This window comes from Leishmania major, chromosome 22, assembly GCF_000002725.2.
Source record: "Leishmania major strain Friedlin complete genome, chromosome 22".
NCBI classification, from domain to species: domain Eukaryota; phylum Euglenozoa; class Kinetoplastea; order Trypanosomatida; family Trypanosomatidae; genus Leishmania; species Leishmania major.
In genome coordinates, this window is record NC_007263.2 from 104,262 (window position 1) to 128,571 (window position 24,310).

A 24,310-nucleotide genomic window follows, 5' to 3' on the forward strand; every position below is an offset into this window, starting at 1 on the left:
TGCATCCGTTGAGCGTTCCTCCCTTTTCCATCTGGGGACGGTGAGGAGAGGGAGGTCCGCACGCTGTTCTGTGTTGCACAAACCAAAAACGGCGCCAGAGTGACACAAGGACCAGGGAACACACGCCCCTCCCTCGACTCCCTCCCTCCCTCCCTCCTTCCCCTCCGCACACACGACGGTACAGGTGGGTATGCATCTACGCACTGTGCACACGTCCTTCAGAGCAGAGGAAGAGTGAGCGAAAGAAGACACCCACACCATTCAACAAAACACGAAAAAAAGGAAAAAAAAAAGAAACGGAAGAATCTGAGCTGGACTATCCAGAGCGGCACACAGGACGCCGCACGCGCACCAACCGACAACCACACAAACGCATACGCCATCGCTGCAGTTCCCTCGCGCGGTGCCTGAACGCGTGTGCACCGACGTGCGTCTCTCTTTCCGTGTGAGCTGTCTAGATCTCTGTGTGTGCGTGGGTCCGCGTACACCGCAGCCCTCTGACAAAGCGCAAGAGGAAGTTGGGAAGCAAACAAAAAAAGGAATAAGAGATCAAACCAACAAGATGGGAGGAGGGCGTGAGTAGGCGCGATCTGCTTATGCCGTCGAGGATCGCGTCATCGACAGCTGTGGCGCCGCGTCGTCGGCAAACGTGAGATGCTTGCCTGCCGCCATGGGGCGCTCGTCGACGGCGGCCACTGACGGCGGCGGTGTAGCCGCCTCGGAAAGACGTGAGGGTGGTAAACAGTCGTTCTCATCGTCCTCTGGGATCGGCGAAGGTATCTCAGTTGTCGTCACTGTATCCGCGGTGGGCTCGGTCTCAGTGGCGCTGCCCACCCTTCCTTCAGCGTGGCAGCGGGGAGCACCGTTACCGTCGAGGGTGTCGGAGTTGAGGGCAGTGACGCCGCTCGCAGTTTTCTCCTCAGCCTGTGATAAGTGCGCGAGCGTTACTGAGAGCGCAGACGGCGGAGATGCAACCGCCTCCTCCTCATCTATGCCCCGGCAGACTGGAGGCGCTGCTGCATTGCCGTCCTCCATTGGCAAATGCTGCGCCGGCGTATCTTCGCACTCTGTGTGAAGCATCGCTTGCGGGGGCTGCGTGTGGCTCAACGCCTCCTGCTCGCGCACTGAGGGCGTGACCGCGCCCTTCTCTGCGCATGCCGGCTCAGCGGCGCGGTCCGACCCCGCAGGCGTCTTGTCGCTCACGCTGGTCACATCAGCCTCAACACAAAGGGTGCTGCCGGACACATCAACGCTGCCGATAGCCCCACCGACACGCGCGTCCACGGGGCTGGCGAGGTCGTCTCGGAGCGCAACCGTCGCCGAGACACGAGCGGCACTTTCAAGGTCTGCGTCCTCATTGAGATCGATCAGGCGCGTAGCACCCGCTGTCACTTCCTTCTGTGCCTGCTTCTCAAAGCAGTGGCGTTTTGCCGCCGGTGACAGCGAGACAGCTTCGTCGGTGCGCGTCTCCGTCGGGACGCTTGATGCATCGAGCTTGGGCTGCTGCTGTGCTTCCTCCTCCTGACGCTGTGACTGTGTACCAGGCAGCAGAACACCGTGCTCCTCAGTCGAATGAGCTGACATGGCCACTCAGCCGATGCTCTCTGGCGCGCCCCACAGGAAAGATAAAAAAACAGCAGAGTGCAGGGAGGAGCAAGGAGGCAACCGCACGCCGTGTCTCTTTTTCTCTGCGTTGTAGGTCTCGATGTTTCTCTGGTAGAGCGGTGAGGGCAGAGTGAGGTGCTTGTGAGGGCGACTCGATACCGTTGCGGGTGCGACCCGTAAGGAAAGGGGTGGGGAGAGAGGGGCAACAGAAGTGTCCAGCAGCCTTCCTGAGCACGACCGGGAGAAGGCGTCACACCCGACATGCAAAGGGGGGACGAGTTTGGTGATGTTGGTGGTGCAGCAACGACGACGAAGATGAGGGACACTTGGCGCTGTTTAGGATGTCTGCATACGTGGACGAGGCAGAGCAGGGGAGGAGCGTGAGGGGGACGTGACGGGTGCTGGGTGGCGGAAAAGTGGGCCGTGGGGCACGACTCACATGGATGGGACTAGGCAGAGCCAAACGCAATCGTGCGGCAGCAGAGGATACGGTGGATGCTGTCCTTGAGGTCTCGGCCACGTCGCATTGGTGGGAGTTTTGAATTGCGCAGTCGTGGTGGCAGCACGCAGACGGAGACAAACACGCGAAGAGCAGAATGAAAAAAGAAGCAAGAGAGCGAGAGGCACGCGCACCAACAACATGGGAGGACTCTGCGCCCGCACTCCCTGTCCCTCTTTTCCATTGTGGCGAATCCCAGGTAGCAGGAGGGATGCACACAACTGAAGCGGAAAATAAACAAGACAGCGGAACAAAGGGAACAATGAAGTAACGAAGTACGCAAAAAAAAACGAAAAATGAGGCACATCAAGAGCACGAAAAGGCAGACGGGTGGGAGGGGCTGAGGAACTCGGGCAGGAAAAAGGACGATGAGAGTGCTGGGGGGAGGAGGGGAAGGAAGAGCAGCATAAATCGATTCACCTATATACATATATATGTATATATATATATATATATCGGTACATGCATACATGCAGGTGTTATGTGGAAATAGGCGAGAGACGCAAACACAAGGCGTGCATTCTACACAGTAGCAAGGATATACACACGTGTATGTATGTGTATATTCAAAAACCGACGGAATAAAAAGGTAAGGGAAGATACAAGTATATTGTTTTCGTCTTCCTCCGGTGTCATCACTGCGAGCGCTGCGGTAGCGAGCCACCTTCCGTGACGGTTCGACGCCCCGTGCGCGAGCTTTTCTTCCTCTGCGCAGAGGCTTCTCTCCGACGGCTCACGTGCTCCTTCCGCCGGCAACTGCCCCCTCCCCGTCTGACTGGTCGGGGAGCGAAGCCGAGGCAACGCATAATATCGGAACGATGGGAGAGAAGTACTTTGGATGGTTTGCAGCGACAGCGGAGAGAGACGAGTCGGGTGCCTCCCCGGGCGGGGGCAGGAATAAGTCGGGCAGACCAAACGCCTCGCAGAGAAACTGGGAGCGTGGGACCGCAAAGGCGACCTTTGCAGCGCTGGCATCGGCAATTCCGTGACGACGCTGTTCTTCTTCCAGGCCCGGGCAACACCGCAGAAGCTGGGGGGGGGGACTCCTCGCAGCGGCGGCCACGCACCCACGGCGCGGCTTTTACAAGATCGCCGACCTCGTCAGATGCGGGTGAGGTGCACCCGTGAGCGGTGCACACTCCACATCTCATCGCACCGCAAAGGTGGCGCTCGTGCGCAGAACGCGCAAGTGGGTGATGGCGCCCTGCACATGATGACGCGCAGCAGAGGGGTAGTGCATACACAGAGAGTGACCCAGCCCCCCCCACCACCACCACCACTCTGGTCACGTCTCTCCCCACGGCCTGTATGCCGTAACCTTCGCTGCACAAACCGACCTTAAGAGGCAGGTTTGCAGGCGAGTGGCTCCCCCCATCTCGGGGCACTAGACGGACCGTGGCACCACGTTGGGGTGGCCGGCTGCGCTACGGAAATACGAATAAGCAAACTATAATACACGAAGCGGGACCGGATCGCAGGCAAGCGAGCCCCATGCCTCGGTCCCTATACAGGAAATAGAAAAGGAGGGACACCGGTCAGCGAGCAGATGTTTGCGTGAGTACGCTCACGCATTCCGTGGAGGACGTACCTCTTTCTGGAGGCAAGTGAGGAAGGCAGCGCAAGTAACGGGCTCGGCTCAACGGAACCGCAAGAGTTAGAACAGCACGAGGGGCAGCAGTGGCATACACCTCATCTACTCCTCTCCTCTTTTAAAAGACGGAGACGCACGCGAGGGCAAAGGCAACAACCAAAAAAAACTGTGGCCCTCTTCCCTATCTCATTCAACGATGCTCCCTTCTTCACTGAGAGTACCTGGTGCAGAGTGCACGGTTGTACGCAAAGCCTACCTCCGTCGTGGTCACGCAGGTTTGCCATCATGAGCTCGATGAGGTCGGGCGGACGTAGTAGCTGCGCAGCTTCTGTAGCTGGACCGCACCTAGCCCAAGCTCCTTCTCCATGTACGCGTTCACCGAGCCATACCTCTTGCAAACCTCACCAAAGCACAGCTCCAGGAAGAAGGCTTGGGCGCGGAACAGCAGGTCGACAGCATCCTTCGAGATTATGCAGTTGCCCACTTTCACTGTTTCGCACGATGGTGGTACGCAGCACCGGTTCGTCAGCATGAAATCTTCCATCACAGTTTCTGCGGGCACATCCAGGGCGGTCAAGAGGAGCGCGGCGGCCACGCCGGTGCGGTCCTTGCCCGCTGTGCAGTGGAACAAGACCGGCTGCCCTTTCGCTTCCCTGAGGAAAACGTCGAAGAAGCTCTTGTAGACGTCCTTGAAGTCAATGAGAAAGGTTGTTGCAATTCGCCGAAGCAGCGCCTCCGCAGATGGCCCATCCAGCGACGGCTTCGTCAACATGTGCTCGGTAACGAAGCAGGTTTCGATCGGGATCGGGAGGTACGTGACACCGGCAAACGCGTACGGCGAGCGAGCCTTTTCCTCCGCACCACGAAAGTCGATGATGTATTTGAGCCGCAGCTTCTCCAAGAGCATCTTCTTGCCCTCAGGCGTGACGTCGCCAACGTTGTCGGAGCGGTAGATGTGCCTGTACTTGACGACGTGCTTGCCATCCCGTGTACGGTAACCGCCGAGGTCGCGGCAGTTCTGCAGCCCCTCGGCTTCGATGATACGCTTGTGGGCCGCCATGAGTCCCGCGTACCAGAGTTCGACAGCGGACGGCGATGTGACGCTACGCCGAAGGCGAGAAGGCGGGAGGACGGTGCGCGTGCGTGTGTGCGCGAAGGTGAAGGAGAGACGCTACGAGTAAGCTCCGGGTTTCCACCTTGGCTCCACACAGAAGACCCACACCCGCCGGCAAGCACGAACACAAACCCACGCGCAGCGCAACTCCACTGTGCGCGACAGCAAGGTTGTTGCCAAGTGATAGCGGCTGCGTATGCGTACACCTGCGTGCTGATCCTCCGCCACCACACCACAGTAACCACAAGCACGCCGGCGGCCGGGACACGAGAGGCAGACGGATGCAGACCAACAGACAGAGAGATGGCGCTCCGTCCGGTTTCTCAGGTGAAGAGCCAAGGCGACGACAACCAGCGGTAGGACAGAAATGGGACGCCCGCGAATCGATGGCGAATGAGAAGGCGAAAACCCAAAAAAGGTATATATGCAAACACAAACCTGAAAAGCAAAAGTCGTGCGATGCGTGGCGTCCGCGCGGAGAGGCGAGGGCGAGCGCTGGAGTAGGGGGCAGGCGAGGCCAATGAGCCAATGTTGTGTGCTATGGGGGCTCTGAAGTGGAGGTGGTGCGCGGGAGTGTCACCACGGTTGTGTTGCTCTCAGGTGTGGAATCCCATGAAGCAGAGAGGACGTGGGGTTCAGGAAAGCAGTCCTCGTCTTTGCCTCGGTCGATGCGACGTGTGCGTGTGTGCACGTGTGGACGGCAGCGATGAGTTGGAAGGGTACGAGAGGAGGGGAGGTGACGAGTAGGAAGCAACACACATGTGAAACAAAGAGAGGCGTGGTACACGGCTAGACAGGAACGAGGATCCGGAACGCTGCACACCTCCGCCCACACATACGCGCACGCCATGGGTGATGGTTGCAGCTCCGTCATGGCGACACACACCAGTGGCTTGCGCGATCGTTGCGGGATATCCGAATGCCCACGGCATCGCATACACTCACTACCACCACCCGACGGGCGCCTGAAGGTGTCTCCATGGGCGCGCCATACCGTATCGGCGGTCGCGGAAGATGGGAAGCCGGGAGGGGTTGAGAGCTGCATTGTGCGTTTCACCTCCCACGTACAGAACCCCTTACGGAGTGTCACCACTCGCGAGGGGAGAGGACCAAACGAAGTGTGAGTTTCGCAGGGCCACCATGACGCTCTGAGGTACGGGGTACGCCTTTACGTGTGTGTGCGCGTGCGGGCGTGTGTGCGTGCCTGTGTCTTGGTCGCCTCCACTCCACGGCCGACTCGGCTTCTACTGCTGACCATCTTCTTCCGGCCTCTGTGCCGCCTTGCTCGCTGTTCGCGTTCCTTCGTCCGTTGATAAGTTAAAAACACAACCACCCACAGACACGCAACCGTGAGAACGCCGGACTACAGCGACAAAGGAAGCCCTCGAGAGCTGCTCTCACCCATGCATCCGGCATTGCTGGTGCCTGCCTCGCTCTCTGTGGCAGCGTGCATGACTGCGCTGCCGGTGGCCACTCGTGTTCGCGTCCCTCTTCCGGATGCGTGTGACCTCACCAAAGCACGCGAGTGACAGCTACACACACACATATATATATAGAGAGAGAGAGAAAGAGAGAAGTGAACCAGTAAGCCGACCAACGAGAGCAAAATGTCGTCGACATCCACACAGGGAGACACAGTCACCTATACCCAAACACATACCCATACGAAAAACAGATACAGCCTTGCGTTGAGCGCCGGCCCTTGTCCCTCCCCACATTACTCCCACCGGCACACACACACAGAGCCGGCGAGGAAGCCGAATGGGAGGTGGGGCAGGAAGAGCCGTCGGGAGGCCTCTGGAGCAGGTCGGGAAACCGGCACCTGAGGAGTGCGCATGAGTCAATAGAAGCCCAGTCAAAACCCCTTCGCACTTCGATGTGTTACACGATTGTCCCTCCCCCCCTCTCTCCCCACACAGACACACATTTTTCGCCGGCCATTTCCACAGCTATTCTGCACAGATGCGTGTGCTTGTGTGTGTCTGAGTACCCCCCGCCCTTGCTTCCTATGCCTGCCCGCATACACGCGCGCGTGAGAGCATGAGCTTGCGCAGAGAAAGAGAGGGCGCACGAAAGAAAGGCGGGCGGGCAGTTTATGTCTCAAGAACGCCCCCGCCCCCCCCCCTCCGTCTCCCCATTTGTCGACAATGCAGTGGAGAACGTGTAGACTGAAGGAGTAGTACCAAGGACGGAAAAAGACGCACAGAGCCCAATACACGACGCAGCGTCTGCACGGCACGCGCGTGCCGCATCACGTCATGGACGGCCGTCCTTTCCTGACTCCCCACCTAGCGCTGCGTGATGCGTGTTGCTCTGCCTGCCATCGTGATCTTCGGTGCTTCAATCGAGGAGACAGAGTGGGAGAGGGCAGAACGCCGCGAAGCGCGAGAGAAGAGGGTGCACCCACTCTCATAACACCCAGATTCGTGCGTGAAACCGCACAAATCCGCGAGACCAGTATCAGCAGCGATTATGGCGTCGACCACCCGCTCCGTCAGCACCCATAGAGAGGCAACCACAGTAAACAAACCGAAGGGCAACCGAAGAGGAAGGAAAAAGAAGGAGTGCCACGAGGGCAGAGCGACGGAGAGTGCTCCATCCATCCAGACATATACCCGACACACAGAGAGAGGGCACTTGTCTGGGAAGACACACACACACACACGGGAACAGCTAAGTGCTCTGCACGCCAATTACAGAGCTCCTACACTTCTACGCACATCTTCGCACACCCGGGAAGGGGCCGCTCATTTCTTCTTCTTTGGCGACGCAGACGCGCGACGAGAGTGAGGAGTGGGCGACTTCTTATGAAGCACCTCATCACGGTAGCGCTGGTGATCAGCGTTGATGTAAGCCGGATCGTAGCCGGTGCGACCGGTGCCCATCTCCATGTGCTTCGCGCCGCTGCCGCTACCGTTGCTGTTGCCCTTCGAGTGCGTCATCGCCTTGATCATCTTCACTACGCCTAACTTCTCACCCACCACGTACGCGATGCCGCCAAAGATGGCGAGCAAGGTGAAGTACGTGAGGACCGTGCGAGGGTCCGTGCCGAGAGGGTCCTCAAGCATGACTGTAGAGTTGAAGGCCGTGATGAAGTACGTCTGGTTCGTTGCCGAGTCCTGTACGTAGAGACCGAGCACCATGTTGAATTCGCCGCTTTCGAGGTGGACGTCCGGGGTGAAGGTGTACTGAATGCTGACGGTCTCCGACTTTTTTACCTCGCGCGCCTGGCGGACCACGGAAAAGTTCTGGATAGTCGTGTGGTACTGCCGCGGGGGCTGCAGGAGGCCAACCACGAGGAACACCACCTGCGAGGCTTCGTGGCCGTTGTTTTGAAAGGCAATCACCACATTGGCCTTCGAGCCTACATGAAAGGAGGGGAAGGATTGCGACGACGCGTTAAGGAACAAGACGCGGCTCACGTAAGGCGCACGGCCCGCACCGGCCTCCGACTCCGCATTCATGTCATCCGCCTCCTCGCCACTGAAGTAAATCGCGTCGCTGTCCTCTGCTGGCACTACCTCCGCCACAACGATGCTTGCGATAAGCAGCGCCACAAGGGCGAGGACGAACAGCTTGCGCAGTGCACCCAACATGTTCGCGCGGCTCCCGTATCGGCTAGTCTTCTGTGTCGTGTTGTTCGTTGGGTGGCGTGTTTCCTCTACCGCTCCCCCTTTCACGTTGCCAGACTTCGAGCGATGAAGGAATGGGAGTGAACGCGAGGGAAACGGCTGAGGGCGACACAAGTGACAGCCGCAAACAAACGCACACACACACGCACACACACACACACACAACAAAACAAGGGCTCGAAAAACGGAACAAGTCCTCCCTTCGTGAACGAGAATGAGTCTGCGACGTGGACACGATGAGCTTCCGATGTGATTTCTTCTTCTCATCGTCCGATCGTTGTTGGGTATGCGCGTGTGCATGGGTGGGGAGGGGGATGTAGAGGCAGGGGCAGGGGGAAGTGTTGAGAGAGGGAGCCGGTTGCGAGAGTCGTGGGGCGCGTTCGATGCCGAGGAGCAGAGACGGGATGTCAAGGGGGGTTGGCAGCGTTGGGGAGTGCGAGTGGCAGCAAAAAGACACGAGAGCACCGAGCACGGGAACACACTGCTGTGCTGTGCTGTGCTGTGCTCACCCTCTGCCCTGACAGAGAGAGAGAGATCAGACGCACAAACGCACACACCTATAGCGGCAGTGGCGGCGTCGGAGCGGCTGCCAAGTAGGCATTCCGTTCTCGACCATGGGTTCCTCTCGCATCTGGTGCTCTACCATGTACTCAGGAAGAGCACGGACACATCCATGCGGGGGCACATCGCACAGCGGAGTGTTTGTGTGCAGGGAGCTGAGGTCCACAAAGGAGAAGGAGTATGCCAAGGACACGTCCCGTTGTTGGAGAGCCTATCGTGTTGCTCGGGGTTTCTGTGCTGCGCTTCGTTTTTTTATTTATCCAGCGCACGCGCGATGACGCCCATTCACCCCCTCCCACCTCAGCGCGTGTCTCCTCTCGCCCCCTCCGTCTTTATCATCCAATACCGACGGAAAGCTAGGGTGAGGAGAGCGGGAGCAGAAACGAGGGACGGGAGGGAGGCGGAGAGTAATGTGGTGGTGGTGGTGGTAGTGGGGTGGGAGAGTGAGGAGAAGAGAGATGAAAAGGCGGACACCCAACAGCGACGGCACAGGCACAGGCACACGTGCGCGGAGGACACGGTGCGATGTCAGTCAACAACAAAAGGGCAGAGCGAGGGTTCGGTGAGAGGCTGTGTGAATGTGTGTGTTTGTGTGTGTGTGGGGGGGGGCACCAGCAGAGCAGAGGTGACCAAAACAGCAACGCCAGATTACAGAGCCACCCACCCCATCTCCCGCCCTAGTTCTCCATTCGCCCTTGAAGAGAGACAGAAAGCCGGAAAGGAGGCGGCGACGGCGGCGCAAGCGTCGTGCGTGCGCGTCGACGGGATGACCTGCACTCTTCCGATCATCGTGCTCCGTGATGCATCTTTGCAAGACGACGTTCATTGCCAGCGGCGGAACAGCAAGACAAAACCAGTGCCCACGATGGAGCTCCACGCCCACGCAGTTACATCAGCTTCTTGCCCCCGCCTTGAGTCTTGCGATCCAGCGAGTTGGAGATGATCTTGTTCGTGTGCAGGTACCGCCACGAACAGCGATCAATGCAGTGCACCTCGTCCTTGGTGAGCTCTGCATCCTTGTACAGTTCCTTGCAACACAGATTAAAGCACTCCTCCCGCAATGAGCTCATCATCGCCTCTATGCGGAACGACTCTTGCTTGACGCCCAAGTTCATTGCTGCTACTGCTCACACACGTGCACACACGCCAAGCTGACGACGCACTCCGTGGGGAGAACAGAAGAAATCATATCGGGCACGTAGGGGGAAGAGGGGGACGCCCGCACCGACAGCAGTGATAACGGCAACGGCAACAAACAAGACAAGCAAACGCGACCGTGTGTGCGAGTGTGCGCGCGTAAGTTTGCGGCGTGTGTAGACGACGGGGACGGAGAGAGAAGAGGGTGGGAGGGAGGGGACGGGGGAGATAAACAGCAGCAACGGAGGAGTTGATGCAAGACAGCATAACAGGGGAACGACGCGGAAGAAAAAGGGGCGCCATACCGCGTCATAACAGCCAAAGGCGAAGTCGCGGTTGATGTCAACGGGAGCAAAGGGAAAGAGACGCAGAGAGGCGGGCAGGATCAGGAGTGAGGGGGACGTCAGAGAAGTGCATATTCAGCAGCGAGAGACACTGAGCGACTGTTCTGGCGGACTGCACTTGCGCATGCGGCTACAACCGCTCAGTTTGTTTTCTCTGCTAAGCCACTCATGCTCATACTGAGAGCCCTGTTCCCCCTCCGCCACACACGCACGCCTTCCAAACCTTTTCAGCGGTCTCAGAGCGTGACAGTTCTTCTCATGTGGGCGGCGTGTGTGGCTGTGGCTTGGTTTATTTATCGACGCATACCGCGCGTGCACGCGGCCGGATGCAAGTCCCACACTGCGAAAAAAAGAGGCCTCATGCCTTCCACTCCATTTTCCTTCCGCTTCGCCCCTCTCCTCACCGGGTGTGTAGGCGAGGCGTGCTGTTGGTGAAGAGCACGCCGACAACATCGTCGCTGAGGCGTCCGTGACGAAGAGAGAGTGAGCTGCTGAGAAACATTTCGTTAGACATCTACCTTCCTGTTAAAACCACCGTTGTGAGCGCGTCTGAAGACGGCGCAGTCAGGTGCCACCGAGGAAAACACAAGAAGGGACGAAGATGAACAAAACATCGATAGAGACCGGCGCGTGACTTGGCAACGAGAACTGGAACAAGAACAGAAGACACACACACACTCACAGGGAAGGGGTAAGAGGGGTGGTGGTGGGCTTAAAGGGATGCATTTGAAGAACGGGCTGCCGCTGCTGAAGGGTTCAGGGGAGGGGTGTAGGCGCAGCGTCGGCTGCGCCATGAGGCGCGTTGTCACACGTACCACTTCCGCTGTCATACACCAAGTCCAGTGGCGAGAGGATTTGAAGGAGGGGTGCGGCTCAATGTAGCGATGATCATCGGCGGATAGGTGGACAAGAGAAGAGAGCGGGTCTGACAACCCCTACATACACCACTCTCACACATCAACGGCCCTCTGCCACAATTCCAGTGTACATCCGGTGTCTATCCAAACGGCCAACTAGCAACGCGTTCAGCACCTCTCGACCCCCCTCCAATCCCCACGACCTGAACCCAATCCCATTTCTACCTGCTCCTCGTCTCCCTCCCTTACTTTGCTACCGTTTCTCCGTTTTTTGATCATTTTGCAGCATCCAAACATTCTCCAGCGTGCATGTGCACACGTCTTCTATCCTTCGCGTTCGCTGGTCTGCTTTTTTGCTCTTTGTGGACATGCACGTCAACACCACCGCCACCATCGCCACCGCCTTATATATATATATATATGTTTGGCCCTTCATTCTGTTGCCACGGTAAGAACGGTTATCTTTAACAGACTCCCGACAACCCCCCTCACTCCCCCCACACCCCCGCCAGAGGGAGGAAAAAGAACACGACCCACCGACACGAGTAGAAAGACAGAACGAGGCCAGATGTAGGAGAGGGAGCGATAAATGGTTCCTCCCACACCACGATCGCGAGGCCGAGGACGCGAAGCGGTATCCGTGCAACGACAGCCATGCACACACACACACACACACACACACTACGCCTAAAGGGAATCCTGGTAATATCCACGGACTGCAGCATCACCATCACCGCCTTTCCTACTCCGTGCTTTGTCCTGTTTGCCGAGCTTCGCTGTTTTCAGCCACACGTGCATCGCCGCCACCTCACCTCACTGTTGCCCCTTCCTCAACCTCACCCAACAGCAACAAACCAAGCCAGTGAGAGAGCGTGATGTAGGCCTGGATGTGTGTGCGTGTTTGCGCCCACACCGCTCATTATGTGGTCACACCGTACACTGGGCATGCACACCACCCTCTGTCTTGCCACATGTCCTCTTCACGGCTGGCCCATAAAGGGGGGCAAGTGGCCACTGCACCGGTTTCCGTTCATTCAAAGGAAATACGCAGCCCATTTCGCATCGCCAAGCGGTCCTGGAAAGGTGGAGAACAGCTCATCCTAAATCCGGCTAACACTCTTACGCTTGCACAGACGCAGGTTGATATATTTTGAATGCACAGGAGACTTGCCAGCATGGAGATGGAGTTTCCCTGCACAATTATCGGTGCCAGGAGCTGGCTCAGAGACGCCTCTGCGGACGCGACGACAGCGCTGTTGGCGCCAACAACGCCGCTACCGATGCAGCCGATACCGCACAGCGGCGATGCCACAAGGCCATGCGCTGTGCTGGAGAAAGCATTGGGCCGCACAAAACCGGTGGCCAGCGGACTGCAGCACGCGTTCAGGTGTCGCTGCGTGAAGCTGCGTCCCATGTAGTAGACAGAGCGGCGCATGTGACCGCGACAACCTCCCCGAGATGAAAAATGAACAATCTGTGAAGAGGGGGTGAAGATAGAGGTAGAGGGCGTCGACGAGAGGCAGCCCGAGATGATGCTTTATGTGTACGTCGTCGTTTGTATGGGAGACAGCACAGCAAGGGAGGAAAGAGGGGAGGGGCGCTGTAAAGGGTTAGCCCCGCAGCATACGCAGTATAAAGTCGCTGCAACTGCCGTTCATAAGACGTGCGAGCATGTTCGTGTGTGAAGGAGCAGGGGGGGGTTGGCACAGTCGGTAGCGGCCGTGTCGACCCGAGGGAGAGAGAGAGAGGGAGGAAGAGACAGAGAAGGTGAAGGTAGGAGGGGGCAGTAGGAGGGCATATACCTTGTGTGTCTCAATGTGAGGCAATACGGAAGAGATGGCCAAGCCAGCAGTAATAGATACATACACGTGAAAGGGGCGGCAATTGGCTCGTGCGAAAGCCGCAAGAGTGAGCAGTCAGACGGTTGGGAGAAGGGAGGCAGACGCACACTCGACGCACCGCTGTACGCGCGCACGTACCGTTTTTTTTTTAGTTGTTGTTGTTCGATCGTTACCTGAAATCCACCGAGCCGCAGTTTTCCTCAGGAAAGGAGAGCGCAAAAGCCGGCATGCGCTGTCCCTCCTCGTTCCCTGCCTGCCCACGCCCTTTAACGTAACGTAGGGCGGTCGCCAGTTGGGAAATAAAATGAAAACCTTGTCGATGTTGCTCGTTGCGTGCGTGTGTGCGCACGCTTCCAATGGCTTCTACTCTTCCTCCAGCGGCCTCTCCAGCGAAGTGAGAGAGAGAGAGAGAGAGAGACAGGGAGGGGAGGGGAGGGAGGGGAGGGGGGATGGCGGAGTGGGGCGGTGTGATGAGCGCGCTTTAGCAGTCGCGAGCGGGGGACAGAGAAAGGAAAGCCACCACACACTCCTATAGGAAAAGCACGTGCTCCAAGGTAAGAGTCACCGCCTTCGTGACACCTGCAGGCGACCACACCCATACGCGCATAGAGAGCGATAACACCCCCCACGTTGCTCCGATAAACGCACGCCCCGCGCAGAGTGGGAGAGGGGCGAGGCGGACCCCGAGGCAGACAAGAAACGGAACAAAACACGAGGTACGCCTCTCCACATGTGAACGCACCTCAGCACAGCCGCAACGGTGTACAAAAGGAGGAGACGTGCGGTCGGCGTGAAGGAGAGGCACTTAAGAGGAGGGGAAGGGTGGAGTAGCAGATGAGGAGTCGCCCAAACAAATATACCATCACATACAGGGAGACCTTTTTCCCCTCCACTCCCCCCTCCTTACGTCATCTTCACCCACAGGGTGCGGGGGTGGGGCAGACACGCACAGAGACACGCAGACAGAAACGCTCCCACACCTGCCATCTCCACCACCACAGGTCGTACTACGTGACTCCCATGCTCTCTCACGCCACGACAGCCGCCCCGCCTTACTCCCCTCCCCTTATTCCCTTCTCCCCTTCCGCCTCCTTTCTTGACTGCTCCCCTCGTTTGTCAGCGGAGACGACACATGCTGCCATCCAGCGCCGAGCAGGCGAGAGACGCTGGAGGATGTGGTGCTGAGGTGGGAGGTCGGCGGGGCCGGCAACACCAAGAGTGTTTGCGTGGCAGCATCAAAGGAGTCCACGCCCTTGCCAGACCCATTAAATGATGTTCGGTATTGTAGGATTGCGTCAAGGCTCATGTCCGTCGTGACTCGCCTGCCGCCTGCTTCGTGCCTCCGTGGACCTCATCCTCGTTCCAGTCATCGTTCCACCCAGCAGGCTTTCCATCCAGGTCCTCCGACCCAATATCAGCGAATGGGTCATTGGGCACCTTGCGCGTCAGCACACCTGATGGGGGAGGCTTCAGCGCCCAAGCCGATGGCTTCTCAGACTCCGCCAGAGGCCCTATGTAGCGAATAAGGGAGGAAGAAAAGTTGTGCTTGTCTCGCTGCGTGAGGAACCACATCGGAAGCTGCTCCGCGAGATCGGTGGCACTCCCAAAAGCTTTAAGTAGCATGCGGCCATCGCGCGGTAGTGCACGCGTGAGCGCGCCGTCGGTGGCCGACTGCGATGACAAGAGGGCAATAAACTTGATTACGTGCCCAATATTCGTCATCCGTGGCTGCAGCACGTGCGGCGGCGGTGAGGGATCCTCTGCGCGGCCAACAATCAGCTTGTCGTAGGCAAAGTACTCGTACAGCTTGAAGAGCCGCCTATACCTCTCGAAGAACTCGCGGCGGACAAAGCGGCGCGCCTGTTCACTTGCCAAGCGGCGTCTCCGGTGCTCCCTGACCAGGGCAGAGCGCAAGCCGTCCACGACGACCGGCTGCCCGACGGGGATGGCGTCGTGAAGAAGCTGTGCTATCTCCAGCTCCGACATCTCCACCTCCGGCTTCGCTGGCCGCCGAGGAGTCGATGTGGGGCCGAGCGGCTTCCCAACGTATGCGCCCTCCTCACGCCCCCTCGCCCCAAAAAGAGTTGCATCGGCCTTCGCCGGTTGTTGCAGCTCCTCGGCGGCGAGGCGAGGCGTGTAGATGTGATCGCCCTGCCTCATAAAGAAGAGCGAGTGTGTTTCGACAAAGGAGGAAACGGCGTCTGCGCCAGTCGTCGTATCCGGCGTCGCGTCAGCCTCTTCCACCGGCCCATAGGTGCGCAGCAGCGCTTCTTGCAAGTCTTCCGGAAGCTCCGCGTAGAGGTCGGCAGGAAGCCGAGGGCCAGTGTCCGCCAAAATGCGCTGCAAGTGCACCATCGCTCGCGGTACCGGCGATGTCTCCAGTGTCAACGAGGAGGGCTGCTCCGACGCCGGCAAGAAGGCCCACGGCCGCACTCGCGAGGAGTCCAGCTGCACCTCCCACAAGTGTCGTAGTCGGTCGAGGAGGAGGACGCTAACGCGGAGATCGCCCCCCTCGACGAGGCCGTAGAACACCTCGATTTCGCGCACCAGGTTCGCCGGCACGCAGCTGCGCAAGTGCACCATATTAAGGCCCTTCATCAGCCCTAACTGCTTCAGGCGATCCTCTGCTGCCCCTTTCTGCAGGGCCTCGGTGAGCTTGCGGCCTAGTCGTGCGGGGTCGTGGTGACTGGCTGCGCTCTCCGGTGGCGGTGCATCTGACGTGTACGAACGCACCCCAGCCTGCAGCAGCAGCGGCTCTGGCCGCAGCAGACGGACAAAGATAGCCATCGGCGAGGCACCGAACGCCCGCACGTCGACGAACTGCGGTGGCAACCGCTGGAAAGCGTGCCGCACGTCCTCCAGCGATGGCGCTTCGCGACCGAACAAGGTCGCCGACATGTTTGCAGTGCCTGCTGCATCCATCAGGTACGATAGTGGAACGTGGTACTGCGATGGCACTACCGCGCTGAGCCACAGCTGAAGCCTGCTGTGCTGCGCACGTGGCAGAGCGTGGTCGGGGGACGAGGACCGTGTTGGCACCGGCGGCGTCGCGCAGGGCTTCGCCCAACGCAGCCGCACGTGCAGTGACATGGGATGATACCAGAACACCTCCTCATACTGGTGAAAGAACCTCTTGAGCTGTATGGGGGAGACAAGTGACCAATGCCGCAGTGCTTTGCAGAGTTCCGTCAATGTCGGTGTCGCCGAGGAGAAGCCAAGCGAGGTAGCCACCTGGGTGCCTGTCATGTGCTGCGCGATGGTCAGCAGCCCAATGACGCGGAGTCCGAGCGTCTTGTCCTCGTTCGAACGGAACGGCAACGCCGTGTCATTCGACATGGCCACGTGTACACGGCCGGGCAGCTGCACCTCGATGAACGCCTCGGGGTGCCACCGGATGAACTGAGCGAGCCCACCGCCTACATTGCCGAGACGCTCAAGGTGCTCATCACCTATCATACTTGCCAGCTTCGAGATGGGTATCGGCCCTGTCGACCGAAGTAACGACCGAAGGTAAGCAACGAATCGATCGTCGGCAGTCGAGCTGGCAAACGTTTGCCTGACGGAATTGAGGCGGCACGACATCACGAGCGGTTCGCCACGGCAGGAGAACTGAAGGTGCGCGGCGCTGCCGCCGAGCAGTAAAGCCCGATGACGCCGCGTTTGAGCTATCGCCAGCACGCCGGCAGTGGAGCAGCGGAGGCGGCCCTGGGCCTTTCGGTGCCGTCCAACGAGTGCATCGGGGGTGGCGGTACAGGTGGCGCCGTTCGATGTCAAAGCGACGCAGTGATACGCCGGCGAGCACAGTGCCCCAGCGCGTACAGGGAGCATCAGGGAGAAGTCGGCGAGGTGGGAGGTGGGGGGAGGGGGGAAGCTCGGATGGGCGCCTTCTTGTCCTTTCGTTTCGCGGACTCCCCTCAGTATGGTCACGTCCGCTCAAGAAGCTAGCTGTCCTTTACCAGCCCAATACACGCCCCGCCAGCTCCGCCCGCAGAACAGCAAGGGAAGCGCAAGAGTGCACAAACACCAAAGCGATGCAGCGCCGGCAGTTCCGGCGGAACGGAAGCGACGGCAGAGCGAGAAGAGGAAGAGGGAAAGGAGGTGGAGGGAAGAGGAGAGGCGCAAGACCTCCATAGCCATGGATACGTCGGCCTCCTCCACGCACAGTACCCAAGGCCAAAACGCAAGGGCCGCGATTGCTGTTGAACGAGGTGGAGAGTGCAGGGGTTGGGGGTGGCGTTACCGCTGTGGCGGTAAGGGCGGTAGTGATCAGAGAGCAAACGAAAGCGAGAAGCCACCATGCGCACTTGTGCCAACGCACAAGGGTGTGTGCGAGAGGGGAGGCGCCCGTCGTCCCACAAAATCCAGGATGGAGACAAAAGGAAGAAAGAAGCGCTGTGGATGCACGAGCACGTTGTCTGTGTCTGTGTGTCTGTGGGGGTGGGGGCCAGCAACCATCCTGCCTAAGAGGGGGGGGGAGGGGTGCAGCTCGTCCCCATGGCGGAGGTCCAGACTATGTCTTTCGTGGATGTGAGGAGGGCGGGGGAAAGCGTGAGATGCACACACACACACACACGCACACGCACACACGCACACACGCCCGCACACTCTCCAGCATACACACAGGCACATGACCTGCTTCCACAAAAGGAAATCAAGACATCGTTACACATGGAGAGAGAGAGAGATCATGAGGAGGTGACCCCACAGAGAATACTACAACACACAACACCCGCTTCACCGTCATCCTTCAATAACTCTACCATTACAGGAAGACAAGAGGACCAAACAACCCTCACACCTGCTCTTCCAAAAGAAAAAGGAAGACACCCCCCCCCCGCACACACACACACAGAAACATCAGTTCCGCAAGGGACAACTGGCTTTCTGGGGGGGGAGGAGTGGTAAGGGCGGCGATGAGTGCGTGCCGAACGCCAGTGCAACAGCCCTGCATAGGTGCAGGAGTCCAATCTGCAGGAAATCGAAGACCTTATCGAGCGTCGTTGCGGACGTAGTCCTGGGCGAGGTAGAAGAGGCTCTGCCCCATCGCCATTCCAAAACCGACACGAAGGGACCCCCAGCCAATGTTAAGTCGGCTGTTAGCCCATGTCCAGGCTGCCTTTGGGTGGTGGTGATGCAGCGCAGCCCATGCTCGCAGCCGCACAACAAGGCGCGACGCCGGCGAGTTCGATAAGCGCGCGGTTCCCTGTACGCCGTCCGCCACCTCGGTGCCTGCGACTGCGCTACCACCGTGCCTCCAACGGCGCTCTGCAGCCGAAGCCGTAGAGCTGGAAGAGGCGGATGCCGAGCACGGGTGCTCCGTCTCGCCCAGCTCCGGTACGCCGTGCCGATCGGTGTAACTCTTTCCATGCCTGTACGTGTAGTAGAACTGCGTGTAAAACGACTTGAGCAGCGGGATGTAGCCGAGCGGGATGGCACCAGCTGGCGTACCGTACACGATGGAGCGGACATAGTTGAAAGGAGAGCTCAGAATAGAGGCGAGAACTGCCGCCACCAGGTTTGAGATAAACGCGGCCGCACCGCACTTTAGTGTAGGGTCCGCCAGCACTGCATCGTGTCCAACGCTCACCGTTTCATTCGCCTTCAGATCGTTGAATGCGGACTTTTCCAGAGCCGATGCGCCACCATCGGCTCTGGATCGGCTGCCGGCATTAGTAGCACGCGCACTCCTCCCCGCCGGCAGCTGTGGCGATGACGATGTCGACGACGGCGTGCTGAAGAGGGCGTACAGAACACCTACTTGGTCATCAAAGAAGCGCTTCCAGGCAGAGGCGCGCCGCGCTGTCTCGTAAACGACGCCGAAGACGCTGTCCCGCACCATTGTCGTGAAGCAGCCACGGAAGAAAATCAAGCATCCCCCCTCGCCGTACATGTGGAGAGCCGTGCGCAGAAATGTGACGCCGCGCTCGTTTGTGTTCCACATTCGAAACTTGACGGCCTGTAGCGCGTTGAGGCTGAACCCGTTGACGGAGCCGGCGGCGAGCCCGATCAGCATCGAGTTCAGCTGCGGCGACGTGTCCCACTGACAGACAGCTGGACCAAGGCGCTCGATTGCGATCCGCATGCTGTCCTGCCAGAAAATGTAAGACGCCCCCACCAGTGTGCGATACACCACAGCGTTCATGAACCCTTGAAAGGGGCGCTCGAAATTTCTCTTATCGAGAAAGTGCTGCCGCCGAAACTTAACCCGCACGTAGAGGGCGCGGTCGATCGGGTTGAAGAGGATCGCCTGCGACGCGCCACTCAGAAGCGCCGGTCCGGCCGAGTAGCAGAAATTATCCTTGTCATGCTCGTCGCGTACGGCGTCGACCTCACGGAAGCCGGCCTCCTTGGCAGAGCGTGTGAGCGCGGATGACGCGGCCATGATGACTCCTCAACGCCAACACAAAGGAAGAACGGAAGAAGCACAACACACGGAGGAAAAGAGGCAGAAGGCCGTGCGCGCGTACGCCCCTCCCTCCCCTCATGAGACTCAAAGGGCACCGTCTTTTCCGCCTTTTTGTGTTGCGTGCTTGCTGCTCTCCTCTCGGCGAGTGTGCGCGCGATGAAGTCACGCCCTCCGTGTGCACCGGGTCAGCCTCTCCGCATCCTGCGCACAAGAGGCGAGCACGCGAAGATTTATCAACAAACGTGCAAGAAGAAGAGCAGAGGGCCATAGCAGAGAAGTTGTGAAGGACGGCATCCTGTTCGGGGGGGGGGGTTGCACACGTTGGGAGTTACGCGTCACCTACACCGTCGAGCTTCGGGGAAAGGGGCGGGCGCAGCACCGGCACGCAGAAGAGTGGGAAGGAGCTAACACAAGCCTTCAGATCTGCCCCACGGCCCGCTGTTATCGAGTGCCTTCGAGAGCTGAACGTGAAGTGCAGCACAAGGGAGCGCGGATGCCGGAGGGAGCAGATGCGGTGACCACAGCGGTCGGTCGGCTTTCTCAAATGGCAACAAGTGTGAACAACACCAAACGAGAACGCCAGGCCTGCAGTGGGAGCTTACAGAGCAACTCGAAATCACGGGGCATCGAGCCGCTGTGGTTGAGCATGTTGTGCAACCGCCTACCGCACACCTCAACCTCGGCTGGAGTCCAAGTATGGGCTTCGCTCACGCGCTTGTGTCTACGACTACGAATGGCTGCAGAGCCTCCTTCCTTGTCACGTTTTTGTTTACCTTATCAGCGTCAAGTGCGTTTCACCTGCTCCATCTCTTCCACGTCTTCTCCGCGCGCCCTCGGCAGCCCTATCTCTCTTTCGCACATCCCTAGGTCCGGCAGCGTTGCTTCTACGTCCATGCTGCTGCTGCTTCGCTACGCCCACACACACATGCACATTGTCACGAGCAGCACCATAAGTTGGGAGCCGATTCAAAGCCGCTCGCGAGAGCGGTTCAGGGGTACCACGCAACAGCATGTACAGAACCCTCCCCCCTCCCGCTTCCTTTCCTCGGACGAAAAAACAGGGGTGGGGGAAGAGGTGCGGAGCATCGAACATGCACAACCTCAGTCTCCTATATGCCTGCGCACGCTCAAGCCGTGCGTGATGCTCCTTCGCTCTCGTCCGTTTCAGCGTCTGACGAAATGACAACTCGAGGATAACACACACACACACACACACACACACACAAACTCCTCTATCCGACGGACACGCCGAGAGGGACATACAGACGCTCACGCAGACGCATCCTCGGGAACGCCTGGCGCACCCACCCACCCGCGTGTACAGGGCATTTTCCGCTACCAGAAAGGACAACCAAATCCAGCGGCCTCGGTCATGCAAACACGATTCAGCTCCGCTTGCTCACAGCCTGTATCACTCAACGGCGGCCACCATGGCGCGATGGGCGATCGTTGTACTGACTTTTGTGGTCGTTGCGCGCCCGCTTGCGGTCCGGTGCGTTCTGGCTGCTGCTGCTTTTCTTTCCTGCCTCTACGGCGCGCTGCACACCGGGGGGCGGAGGCATGGCGCCGCGAGGAGCCTCACGGTCGCGCTTCGCGGCAGGGATGCTGTTCAGACCGCGCGTCCAGCTTTCCTTGATCTCCCCCAGAGGGAGGCGCTTGGCAGCGAAGGCCTCGGTGATCGTTTTGATGTTGTTCAGGCTGGCCACAGCGTTCGCGCTTGCCCCGTCCGCCTGCTTGCTCTGCGCCGCCTTCTTCACAGCGAATACGACCTGCTTGTACACGTCCGCCGCTGCCTGTGCGGCCGAGATGGCACTCGCGTTGAAGGAGGCGTCGTTCAGCTGCTGCAGCGCCTCGGCAGACCGCTTGCGTGCCAGCGCCACCGCGGCAAACAGGAGGGCCTCAACCGTGATGAGGTTTGCCGTGGTGAGGGTGCCACGCATGTCAGACATCAACGACACGACTTGGCGGTATACGTAGGGGTATAGCTTCTCAGCAGCCGCTGCCGTGGCAATGCGACTGGCTAACAGCACCACCTTCGCCGTGTTGACACCTCCGTCACTCGATGCGTCGATGTCGCGAGACGTGATGCCGGCCGCCTCCAGCGCGGCGTGCAGGTCGAACTCGACAGAGCTGCTGACAAAGCGGCCAATGATGGCAACGGCCTCAACGTGGCGGTCGTCGTTCAGCCTGTGAGTCTTCACATACCACTCGAGAAGGGGGAGGTTGCCCTTGTCTTGGTTGATGGGCAGGTGCGCAGTCACGCGTGCCAGCTGAGCAAACTCGCGAACGTCGACGGTGCTTAGCACACGCTGCAGGAGCGGCTCGGCATAGAGCTGAGTCTCCTCTGTCCAGTGCTTGCGCTGGCTGGGGGCCATGATGAGGCGCGTCAGGCGCGCCAGCGCCATGTGCCGCTCTTTCTGCACCTGCTCCTCGTCGTCCTCCTCGCGATCGAGGCTCAGCCAGTGCAGCAGCTTTGCCAGCACCGATCGAAAGGCGCTGCTTGTCAGCGAGTCCAGCGACTTTGATGCAGCCTGCCGAACGCTTTCCGGGAACGCATCGCGGTCGACCATCACCTGCATGAGCACATCCGCACCCTCACGCGCCAGGTACTCCCAGTTCTTGTCAACCACCGAGACAGGGCCCAGGCCGGCAAACGCCTGAACCGCGGCCGTGAGCAGCTGCGGCGTGTTGTCGGCCCCGCCGACGATCTTCACGAGGGATGTCACCAACTTGCGTAGGGCGTTGTTGTCACGCACAGCGGCCACGTGCTGTCCCACAAACTCGAGAAAACGCACCCTCAGCAGGATCGGCGTCTCAATAGACTCCGCTGCCTGCACGAGCTCCAGTACCTGTGGAAGGTAGTGGTTCACCAGGGCGCCATCCACCGAGAGAATCGACTGCAGTTGGCTGTACATCTCCGTTGTAGACCCCACAACTGGCACAGGAGCGGCTGGCTCCGCGGCACGTGCCGTGGCGGCCTCCTCTGCTGCCGCTACTGGTGCCTCCACGACCGGCGCCGTCGAGTGCTCCTCGCAGCCGTCATGCACCGTTTCCTCCGCGGCGGGCGACGTCTTCGACGCAGCCTTCTTCTTGGGGGCCATGTCGGCAGCACGACACAGACACTCAGGTGACCTGTTCGCCTAGACTCTGGTACAGAGAGGGGCACGTGCGCGTCTCCCCGAAAGCACCAGATAACAGAAGCGCCGATTCCTGCCTGCGTGTATGTGACCAGCGGGCGAGTCTATCGTTAAGGAGGGGGGAACGGTTGACCGATAACGCCGCGTGCGCGTGACAAGGCAGAGGACAAGCCTAAAACCAACACAAGGGACGCGTGGGAGGAAGTGGGGAAATCGGATGCACGCGCGTCACAACCGTAATGCGCGCCTCGAAGCAAACGACCAAGCCAGCACCAAAAACTCACGTGCGCGTTCCGAGCGTGTTTTTCTGCGTGGCTGACGGGCTGTGGAGTGTGGGCAGGCGAGGATGGCTTCGCGTTCCACTCGGTTTTCGCTAAGTGTGTGTGTGCGCGTGTCACTGGAGAGAAGGGCCATCGAGACATACATATACAGATGTGAGCAGGTGGGTACAACACGTACACGCCCCAGCGGGAGACAACACCAAGTTGGTGGAGGGCACGAGAAGAAGAGAGAGCAGAGTCGTAAGGGTAGGCAAAATGAGGCGACGTGCGAAAGCCGACGAGGCGCAGTCGCGCGCGCGGAGACAGAGTGAAGGAGCCGCCGCATCGACGCGGCGAAGCAGGCGATTATACGATTGCGCGTGAGCCGTCGAGAAGCCGCACGCGCATGCGCCACCGCCCACGCCTCCCTCCCAGCTGCAGTGTATGGCTGCGATCGCCGAAGCAAAGGCTCCGCGGCACGTTAGGTCATGAAGCGCGGCGCACGAAACGCGGACAGTGCAGTGCTGCACAAGCTGTGAGACACGTTCCGCAGAAACATGCGACAAGGCGTGAAGAGGTGCGTTGCGCGGGTACCGCACATCGGCGGATTTCGTTTGTGTCGTGAAGGACGCGTCGCCCTGTTACACACAGCACGGGGTAGGCACAGAGGGGCACACCGCAACGCTGCTGGGAGGGGAAGACGGCCACGAACAACAACAGAAAATGCGCAAGAGACTCCTGAAATGGTCGCTGTCGTTTGTTGTGAGGAGGAGGAGGTGGGCGGGGCAGCCCACACGCAGCGCAAGAGAAAGAGAGAGCCCCCCCCCCTCACCTTTCGCCCCGGCGTCCTCACGGATCCGGAATGCAGCGAGCGATATGCGTGCTTGACAGCACAACTTTGGCCCCACGGGCCCCATTGTTTCCTCTGCCTCTGCCACTCCTCTGCGCCCGCCCCCCTCCTCTCATAAAGCCGGAGTTGCAGTACGGCACCGCTAAAGTTGATGGGAAGGGAAGGGGGAGGGGGTAGGGTGGAGGCGATGAAGCAAGGCGAAGCGAGTGTGTGACGGGTGGGAGGCTGGTAGGATAGCTGCTGAGAATGGCCAAAGCATCCAGGCTGCACTTTCCGTTTCGTTCGACGCAGGTGCTCACCCATGCAGTCTACGGTTCTCGCGCACGCCAAGTAAATGAGGGCGGAATCGCGGAGAGGGGGTGGGGGAAGTGCTTCGTCTTGCGGCTGATGAGCGCGTGAGGCTGTATAGAAGGGAAAGGACAGCAACGCGCTGCGCACATCGTGCCCCCTGTTTCGCTTTCGCGTTCCCCTTGTAA

At 59.4% G+C, this 24,310-nt stretch overlaps 8 protein-coding genes across 8 annotated transcripts; all 8 read right to left on the minus strand.

The window, feature by feature from the left end:
- Positions 1 to 594: 594 nt before the first annotated feature.
- LMJF_22_0240 (hypothetical protein) lies at positions 595 to 1,584 on the minus strand (the record flags this gene model as incomplete). The annotated part of the gene is made up of 1 exon (XM_001683124.1): positions 595 to 1,584. The coding sequence occupies one exon, from the start codon at positions 1,582 to 1,584 to the stop codon at positions 595 to 597; it is 990 nt and encodes a 329-aa protein (XP_001683176.1).
- Positions 1,585 to 3,978: 2,394 nt separating this feature from the next.
- On the minus strand, positions 3,979 to 4,755 carry LMJF_22_0250 (phosphoinositide phosphatase; the record flags this gene model as incomplete). Its single annotated transcript, XM_001683125.1, has 1 exon — positions 3,979 to 4,755. One exon carries the CDS (start codon positions 4,753 to 4,755, stop codon positions 3,979 to 3,981), a length of 777 nt encoding a protein of 258 aa, XP_001683177.1.
- A 2,801-nt stretch (positions 4,756 to 7,556) lies between these two features.
- On the minus strand, positions 7,557 to 8,405 carry LMJF_22_0260 (conserved hypothetical protein; the record flags this gene model as incomplete). Its single annotated transcript, XM_001683126.1, has 1 exon — positions 7,557 to 8,405. The coding sequence occupies one exon, from the start codon at positions 8,403 to 8,405 to the stop codon at positions 7,557 to 7,559; it is 849 nt and encodes a 282-aa protein (XP_001683178.1).
- Positions 8,406 to 9,889: 1,484 nt separating this feature from the next.
- LMJF_22_0270 (conserved hypothetical protein) lies at positions 9,890 to 10,117 on the minus strand (the record flags this gene model as incomplete). The annotated part of the gene is made up of 1 exon (XM_001683127.1): positions 9,890 to 10,117. One exon carries the CDS (start codon positions 10,115 to 10,117, stop codon positions 9,890 to 9,892), a length of 228 nt encoding a protein of 75 aa, XP_001683179.1.
- A 2,253-nt stretch (positions 10,118 to 12,370) lies between these two features.
- Positions 12,371 to 12,775, minus strand: LMJF_22_0275 (conserved hypothetical protein; the record flags this gene model as incomplete). The annotated part of the gene is made up of 1 exon (XM_001683128.1): positions 12,371 to 12,775. One exon carries the CDS (start codon positions 12,773 to 12,775, stop codon positions 12,371 to 12,373), a length of 405 nt encoding a protein of 134 aa, XP_001683180.1.
- Positions 12,776 to 14,483: 1,708 nt separating this feature from the next.
- LMJF_22_0280 (conserved hypothetical protein) lies at positions 14,484 to 17,009 on the minus strand (the record flags this gene model as incomplete). Its single annotated transcript, XM_001683129.1, has 1 exon — positions 14,484 to 17,009. One exon carries the CDS (start codon positions 17,007 to 17,009, stop codon positions 14,484 to 14,486), a length of 2,526 nt encoding a protein of 841 aa, XP_001683181.1.
- A 1,159-nt stretch (positions 17,010 to 18,168) lies between these two features.
- Positions 18,169 to 19,563, minus strand: LMJF_22_0290 (conserved hypothetical protein; the record flags this gene model as incomplete). Its single annotated transcript, XM_001683130.1, has 1 exon — positions 18,169 to 19,563. The coding sequence occupies one exon, from the start codon at positions 19,561 to 19,563 to the stop codon at positions 18,169 to 18,171; it is 1,395 nt and encodes a 464-aa protein (XP_001683182.1).
- Positions 19,564 to 21,002: 1,439 nt separating this feature from the next.
- LMJF_22_0300 (conserved hypothetical protein) lies at positions 21,003 to 22,688 on the minus strand (the record flags this gene model as incomplete). The annotated part of the gene is made up of 1 exon (XM_001683131.1): positions 21,003 to 22,688. The coding sequence occupies one exon, from the start codon at positions 22,686 to 22,688 to the stop codon at positions 21,003 to 21,005; it is 1,686 nt and encodes a 561-aa protein (XP_001683183.1).
- Between the last annotated feature and the right edge of the window lie 1,622 nt (positions 22,689 to 24,310).